A 9,117-nucleotide genomic window follows, 5' to 3' on the forward strand; every position below is an offset into this window, starting at 1 on the left:
CATAAACATTTAATGATGTGGCACTTTTATAGCCATTTAAAGTGTGCATGAGTGTAAAAAAGAGCTACTAACCTGAGTCAAGGGAACCAGGTTCCCTGACTAAGTTTTGTAAATGAGAGCTTCAACTTTCTACCCAGATTCAAAGTTATTGGCTGCTTGTTCACTCTATAATTTTCATGAGTGTTTACTTGTAACGGTATAGAGATGAGTTAGAATTTGCCAGAAATGACTTTAGCATTTTTGCATGTTCATTCTTTCATAAACAATCATTGAGGGACCTCGTACTCAGTTTGATTTTATCAGCCCTAAAGCTAATCGATTCCTTTCAAAGTGCTCTCTACTCAAAGCTTTGGTGAAGATATCTGCTACCTGGTCCTCTGTTTTGCAAAACTTCATGCAGATGACGCCCTTTTTAACATTATCCCTAAGAAAATGGTGTCGCACATCAATGTGCTTTGTTCACTTATGCTGAACCAGATTTTTTGCCATGTTGAGAGCACTTGTGTTATTATACAGTAGTGGCACACAATCTAAAAACACACCAAAGTCCTACAGTTATTGCTTGATCTATAGTAATTGAGCATAACAAGAGGCAGTTGCCATATATTCAGCTTCTACAATTGAAAGAGCCATAGAGTTTTGTTTCTTTGTACCCCATGAGATTAATCATGACCCTAGAAAGTGAGCCATGCCGGATGTACTCTTTCTATCCACCAAATAACCAGCATAATCAGCATCAGCATACCTAATTAGGTCGAAATTGTCTCCTGAAAGATAGTAGAGAACTAGGTCCTGCGTTCCTTTGAGATACCTTAGAATCCTCTTGGTAGCTTTCAGATGAGATTCCTTTGGACTGGATTGAAATCTAGCACATAATCCCACACTGAATACAATATCATGTCTACTAGTTGTGAGATACAAAAGTCAGCCAATGATGCCTCTGTACACGGTTTCGTTCACAGGAGAACCAGGTTCATCCATGTCCAGACGGGTGGCAGTGGCAATAGGAGTATCAATGGTCTTTGAACTTTCCATCTCAAATCTTTTCAGGATCTCTTTAATGTATGTATGTTGACATATCATCGTTCCCTTAAGGGTTTGCTTAACTTGCAACCTAAGAAAAAATTCAATTCCCCCATTATGCTCATTTCAAACTCGTTTCCCATAAGCTTTGCAAACTCCTCGCACAAGGAATCATTTGTTGCACAAAGGATGATTTCGTCAACATAAACTTGCACAATGGGCAGGTTCCTCCCCCGTTTCTTCAAAAATAGGGTGTTGTCAATTTTTCCTCTTGTAAATCCATTTTCAAGAAGAAATTTGGACACCCTTTCATACCATGCACGAGAGGCCTGTTTCAGCCCATATAATGTCTTTTCAAGTTTGAACATATGTTCAGTATACTCATGACACTCAAAACCAGGTGGTTGTTTGACGAAAACTTCTTCCTTTAAATATCCATTCAGAAATGCACTTTGACATCCATTTGGAACGGTTTGAATTCGATATGAGATACAAAGGCAATGAGGATTCTGATGGCTTACACTAGAGCAATTGGGGCAAAAATCTCATCATAGTCAGTCCCTTTCTTCTTGATTGTATCCTTGAACTACTAACTTGGCCTTGTTCCTTGTTGTATCCCCAAACTCATCAAGCTTGTTTCTGAATACCCACCTGGTTCCTATAGTTGTTCTATCTGAGGGTCAAGGAACCAGGTGTCGTACATGGTTCCTCTCAAATTAATGGAGTTCATCTTGCATAAAAGTAATCCAGTCAGTGTCTTTCAATGCCTCCTTGATATTTTTAGGCTCAATTTGAGAAAGGAAAGCTGAGAAGGCAAATGAGCTTTTTGTCTTTGATCTGGTTTGAATTCCTGAATCAAGAGAGTAATCACATTTTGGAGAGGATGTGAACTTTTGTGCTTCCAGTTAGACACCTGAATCTCATTGTATGAAGATCCAGGTTCCGTGGAAATGGGACCCGTTGTTGGCATCTAAGGATGGGTGATTACCACTTCTCTGCTCACCACCAGTAGTTCCTTGCACGACATCAGCAACTCTGTCATCTGCTTCAATTGTTGTGATAGAGGAACTAGGTTCTTTTGCATCAGCTGAAGGTTCTGTTGTATTTTCTTCGTTGGATTCTCTGACTTGGCTCATCAATTCCGCCTTTCCATTTGTCATATCAACGACTTCTCCAGGAACATTCGACTGTTCACTGTCTTGATCAATCTTATCATGTGAATCTTTCCCATATAGGTGGTGTGATTCATCAAAGATTACATGTATGCTTTCTTCAACATATTGAGTCATTTTGTTGTAGACCTTGTATGCTTTGCTTTGTGAGAAATATCAAAGAAATATTCCTTCATAACTTTTGGCATCAAATTTTCCTAGCACTTACCATTATTGAGAATGAAGCATTTGCATCCAAACGTTATTAGGTGAGTTAGCTTGGGCTTCCTCCCGTTCAGCAATTCATATAGAGTTTTGTTCAGGAGGTACCTGATCATGCACCTGTTGACCAAGTAGCAAGAAGTGTTGACTGCCTCTGCCCAAAAGCCTTTTGCTACGCCACTGTCAATTAGCATAGTTCTTTCCATGTCTTCAAGAGTCCTATTTTTCCTCTCCATAACACCATTTTGTTGGGGTATTCTAAAAGCTGAAAAATTATGACTTATACTATTTTCAGCACAGAATTCGTTAAATTTTGCATTGTCGTACTATATGCCATGATCAGATCTTATACTTAAATCATTATGGCTTATCTTCACTTGAATCTGCTTCACAAATACAACAAAAGACTGGAAAGGCTTCATCCTTGGTTCCGAGAAACAAGGTCCATGTGAATCTGGAGTAGTCATCAACTATGACAAAAATGTACTTCTTTCCTCCTCTACTTGGCACCCTCATAGGTCCACATAGATCCATATGGAGGAGATCAAGTGGACTTGAGGTACTTACTTCATTCTTGGGATTGAAATAGGACCTGACTTGCTTTCCTCTTACACATGCATGACACACCTTGTGATTTTTGAACCTTGACTCGGACAGCCCATGGACCAGGTCCTTCTTGACCAACTTGTCCAGCAATGAAAAGCTTGCATGTCCCAATCTTTTGTGCCATAGCTCAGCATCATCATCAATAGTACTCAGACATGTAAGATCCCCATTGTGCAAAGACTCAAAATCAGCAGCATAGATATTTTTGAATCTTTTTGCCAACAGAACCACATCACCAGTCATGGAATTTGTGACTGTGCAGGTTTTTGATAAGAATTCCACTTTGTTTCCTTTGTCGAAAATTTGAGAGATACTCAGTAGACTATATTTCAAGCCATTTACAAAGTACACATTCTCAATTGAAAGAGTGAGCGTCTTTCCAACTCTTCCTACTCCTAGAATGTATCCCTTTTGCTATTGCCAAAGGTGACACTCCCTCCTTGCAGGTCTTTGAGTGAAAGGAAATCATCAATGCTTCCCGTCATAAGCTTAGAGCAGTCACTATCCATATATCATTTTTGGTTGCTTCCTTTCACTCCTCCCTGCACAAGAAAATCAAGTATTAGACTTAGGAACCCAAGCAAGTTTGGGTCCCTTGTAGTGAGGAAATGGGCGAATTAAACTTTTTTTTGTCCAAGTAGGCATTATACGTTTTTTAATGGAGGAACCAGGTTCTTTAGTAGTAGTTACCTTTTCAACAAAAACATTGTTTTTCTATTGGGACTAAATTCTAGCCTTACAGATTTCTTTAAAGTGCCCAGTATTACCACAGTGAGTACAAAGCCGGTTATCAGGAATAATAACATACTTGCTATCTAGATTGGAGGGAGTCCTTTCCTTTTGGAACCCGAATCCCTGCATGTTCCCACAGTTGCTTGTATACATGGCAGTGATTGTATCAGAGGACCAGGTCCACTTTAGAGAATTTTTTAAGTCATTATTAACTCTCCCTAGATCTTCTTGAAGTTATCTATTTCTATCAAGTTCAGCACACAAACTAGATTTCACCAATTAGAGTTTATTTTCAAGCTTAATGTGTGCCTCACTTGAAACTTCATTTCCCTTTTGGATGTTCCCAGAATGGTTTCCCCTTTTTAATTCCTCAATTGTTTCTTTTAGATCCACAACTACTACCAATGGGTCATCTCTATCATGCTCAATATTTTCAATTCTTTTAGTTAGAACATTTTTTTCTCTCTTTAGAACCTCAATGGTTTCTTTTAGGTCAACCACTACGACTACTAGATCATCTCTGTCACGACCAAGAATTCCCACTGTCGGGATAGTGATGGCGCCAACCTTTCACTTGCTAGGCAAGCCAACGTTAGAACATTTTAGCCATTTTTAAATAGTTGAATTAACTAATGAGAAATAACTAAAATAACTAAAATAAACTAAGATATAAATGCGGAAGCTAAAACTGCCAAACATCTGCTACAAATCCCTGAACGTTGTGTCATAAGTGCACGAGATACTAGAGTAATACATACAAGGGTTTGAAATAAATACAAAGCTATCTGCCTGAAATTTCACAGCAAAATAGAAAGGGGAAGGGGACTCCAGGAGCTATGGGCATTGAGCATCCATACCTCAAGTCTCCACAACTGTCCAATCCGAGCACGCTAATAACCACCGTTGGGACAGACTCCAAAATCTGCACAAGAAGTGCAGAGTGTAGTTATGAGTAATACCGACCCCATTTACTCTGTAAGTACCGAGCCTAACCTCGATGAAGTACTGACGAGGCTAAGGTGGGTCACCTACACTACAATATGTATGCAGTATATAATAATAACAGAAAAATGGAAATACAGAATAGGATAAAATAGTCAATTGAAAATAATAACTACAACCTCAAGAAATAAACCGGTGTCGTCCAGAATTACCAATTCTTAACAGTTCGAATAAAAACACCGAAAACCAACATAGCTCAAGAAATGGAAACATATAGGTTGTTGTGGTGCGCAACCCGATCCCACCAGACAACACAAAATCCTCCCTTATTTCACCGTAACAACATCAACAACAGAGATAATACATATAAATGTGTTGTAGCACACAACCCAATCCTACTATATATCAATATAAACAACATAATTCACTATTATTTCAACATATCAACCCACCCTTATTACACCAGATGCGATGAAAGCCCGATCCTACCATATCAGTACCAAATAATCAATGTGCATAGTCAAGTTAACAGTTCAAACTACCAAAAACCTTTACGATCAACAATTACTAAGCTGAACCAAAAAGGAAACCTTGTACAATATAGGAATATACACAAGTAATACTACACAGCGAGACCAATCCAGTAATTGACAATTAGAAAGTGCAAGTAAGTCAATTTAAGAAAATAGCAGAGAATCATGAAACTATGGAAATAGCTAACATTATTAACAGGGGAGGATATTGATTAACAAGTAGCAGTTAAGCATGGAAGCATTTAAAGAAAATAACAGTTAAGACATGGAAGTAAATAATTAAGGAAAAGCGAAAAATCAGGGAAAACAGATAATCCGACGGCGTATAAGCACTCGTCACCTTGCATATACTCTGCTCACATGAGAATCACATACCACATATTCTGAGGGTTCATATTTCCTTCAAGTCAAGGTTAGACACAATACTTACCTCACTCTGCAATCAATTCAAAGTTCTATCGGGGCCTTTCCCCTAGAATCAATCTCCTAACCACTCGTATCTAGCCACAATTAACTCAATAATATCAAATATTGCTAAAGGAATCAACTAAAATGCATAAATATAGATTTCTCAAACTTTCCCCCCAAAAGTCAAAAATCAACCCCGAGCCATTTGGTCAAAACCCGAAGTTCGGACAAAAATCCATTTATCCATTCATCCCCGAGCCCGGTTATATAATTCGTTTCGAAATCCGACCTCAATTTGAGCTTTAAATTCCAATTTTACAAAAATCCCTAATTCTACCAAAACTCCCAATTTCCACCATGAAAATCCTAGATTTTAGGTTGAAAACTCATAAAATGTAATGGGCAATTGAAATAAAGTAGGTTAGAATCACTTATTAACAAATTGGGGAAGAAAATCTCTTGGGATAATCGCCTCTAGGTTTTCTTGTTTTGAAATTTTGAAAGAATGGCAAAAATCCCGTAATTAGGATTGTTTTATCACTAGGCGTCAATGTTAATCGCGTTCGCGAAGAGCAGAGCCTGCTAGGCTTACACGATCGTGAGAGGTTACACGCGTTCGTAGAGGTTTAGCCCTCCTGACCTTCACATTTGTGGGACAAGACCCACGTTCGCGTAGAATAATCTCAAGTCCCCTGCCCAGACTAGCTAACGCTACGCGTTCGCGAGTGACGGGTCGCACTCATGTAAAGCAAACCCCCCAAAGTTCTGCGTTCGCGACCATGGTCTCACGTTCGTATAGTGTGAAATCCTCCCCCAGCTCAGATCCCCTTCGCGATCGCAAAGCACAATGCACTAGAAACTAGCTAAAGCAAAAAAACCATATATTTTAAGTTTCTAAAACACCCGTAGCCTAACCGAAATCCACCCGAACCCTCGGGGCTCCAAACCAAATATGCGAACAAGTCCAAAAATATCATACGAACTTGCTAGCATGATCAAATCGCCAAAATAACACCTAGAACTTTGAATTGAACACCAAATTGAATGAAATTTTTAAGAAAATCTTAAAACTTCTATTTTCACAACCGGCCATCTGAATTGCGTCAAACCAACTCTGTTTCTAACCAAATTTCATAGACAGGTCATAAATATAATAATAGACTTGTACCAGGCACCGAAATCAAAACACGGATCTGGTATCAACAAGACAAAACATCAGTCAATTCTTAAAAATCATTAAACTTTTAAATTTTCAATTTTCAACAAAAATTCATATCTCGAGCTAGGGACTTTTGAATTCGATTCCAGGCATATGCACAGGTCCTAAATTACAATATGGGCCCGCCGAGATCGGCAAAACACGAATCCGGGTCCGTTTACTCAAAATATTGACCAAAGTCAACTCAAATGAATTTCTAAGGTAAATATTCTTGCTTTTATCAGTTTTTAACATATAAGCCTTTCAAAAAATACTTTGGTAAGATAAGATATTTAAGGCTTCGAAACACAAAATTTGGTTCTAAAACATAAGATGACCTATCGGGTCATCACATTACTACTTGAAAACGGCTCTTCTGCTCCGAAACGGACTGCACCTCTAAATCAACTGTTCATCCTCGAACGGACATAGAAAAGTACCTGGGCTGGTGAAAAGGTGTGGATATCTACTCCACATGTCCAACTCGGACTCCCAAGTAATTACCTTGACGGGCTGACCTCTCAACTGCACTCGAACTGAAGGATAACTCTTTGACTTCAACTGACGAACCTGTCGGGCGAGAATAGCCATCGGCTCCTCCTCGTAAGTCAAATCCTTGTCCAACTGGACAAAGCTGAAATCTAGCACATGAGACGGATCACCGTGGTACTTCCAGAGCATGGACACATGGAATACCAGATGAACTGCTGACAAACTAAGTGGCAATGCGAGCTTGTATGCCACCTCACCCACTATTTGAAGAATCTCAAAAGGTCCGATGTACCTAGGGCTCAACTTTCCCTCCTTTCCAAACCTCATTACACCCTTCATGGGTGATACATGGAGCAATACTCTCTGTCCGAACATGAATGCAATATCACGAACTCTATAGTCAGCATAACTCTTCTGCCTGGACTGAGTTGTGCGAAGTCTATCATGAATAATCTTGACCTTATCCAAGGCATCATGTACAAAATTTGTACCCAATAATCGAGCCTCCCCCGGCTCGAACCATCCAACTGGTGACTGGCACCGCCTACCGTATAATGCCTCATAGGGAGTCATCTAAATGCTCAACCGGTAGCTGTTGTTGTAGGCAAACTCCGCAAGCGGCAAGAACTGATCCCAAGAGCCCCCAAAGTGTATAACACAAGCGCGGAGCAAATCCTCCAATATCTAAATAGTATGCTCGGATTGTCCATCTATCTAAGGATGAAATAATGTGCTCACCTCAACCTACGTGCCCAACTCACACTGCACTGTCCTCCAGAAGTGCGAGATGAACTACGTACCTCGATGAGAAATGATAGACATGGGCATACCGTGAAGATGAACGATCTCACAGATATAAATCTATGCCAACTACTCTAAATAATAGGTAACTACCGTAGGAATGAAATGCGCTGACTTGCTCAGCCTATCCACAATAATCCAAACTGCATCAAATTTCCTCTGAGTCCGTGGGAGCCCAACAACAAAATCCATAGTGAGACGCTCTTACTTCCACTCAGGAATCTCTATCTTCTGAAGCAAACCACCAGGTCTTTGATGCTCATACTTTACTTGCTAACAATTTAGACACCGAGCTACATATGCAACTATATACTTCTTCATCCATCTCCACCAATAATGATGTCGCAAGTCCAGATACATCTTGGGGGTACCCGGATAAATAGAATACCGGGAACTGTGGGCCTCCTTAAGAATCAACTCACAATGTCCATCTACATTAGGCACACAAACACGACCCTGCATCCTCAAAACTACATCTTCTCCAACAGTAAACTATTTGGCATCACCATGCCACACTGTATCCCTAAGTACGAGTAAATGAGTGTCATCATACTATCGCTCCCTAATGCTCTCAAACAATGAAGACCGAGCAACTATACAAGCTAGAACACGATTGGGCTCAGAAACATCCAACCTCACGAACTGATTGGCCAAGGCCTGAACATCTAATGCGAGCGGTCTCTCCCCAACTAGAATGTACGCAAGGCTGCCCATACTCACTGACTTTCTACTGAAAGCATCAGCCACCACATTGGCCTTCCTGGAATGATACAAGATGGTGATATCATAGTCTTTCAATAGCTCTAACCACCTCCTCAGCCTCAAATTGAGCTCCTTTTGATTTAACAAATACTGTAAACTCTGATGATCCATGAATACCTCACACGACATGCAATAAAGATAGTGCCTCCAAATCTTCAGCGCATGAACAATGGATGCCAACTCTAAGTCATGAACATGGTAATTCTTCTCGTGAACCTTCAGCTGTCCCGACGCGTATGCAATCACC

At 39.9% G+C, this 9,117-nt stretch overlaps 1 protein-coding gene across 1 annotated transcript; it reads right to left on the bottom strand.

Annotated features, from left to right (window-relative positions):
• Positions 1-3,534: 3,534 nt before the first annotated feature.
• LOC138879456 (uncharacterized) lies at positions 3,535-7,880 on the bottom strand. Its single transcript, XM_070159067.1, has 3 exons — positions 7,320-7,880; positions 4,592-4,656; positions 3,535-3,544 (listed from the first exon to the last, which is right to left on the bottom strand). Exons 1-3 carry the CDS (start codon positions 7,878-7,880, stop codon positions 3,535-3,537), a joined length of 636 nt encoding a protein of 211 aa, XP_070015168.1.
• Between the last annotated feature and the right edge of the window lie 1,237 nt (positions 7,881-9,117).

Source organism: Nicotiana sylvestris, chromosome 10 (assembly GCF_000393655.2).
Source record: "Nicotiana sylvestris chromosome 10, ASM39365v2, whole genome shotgun sequence".
NCBI lineage: Eukaryota > Viridiplantae > Streptophyta > Magnoliopsida > Solanales > Solanaceae > Nicotiana > Nicotiana sylvestris.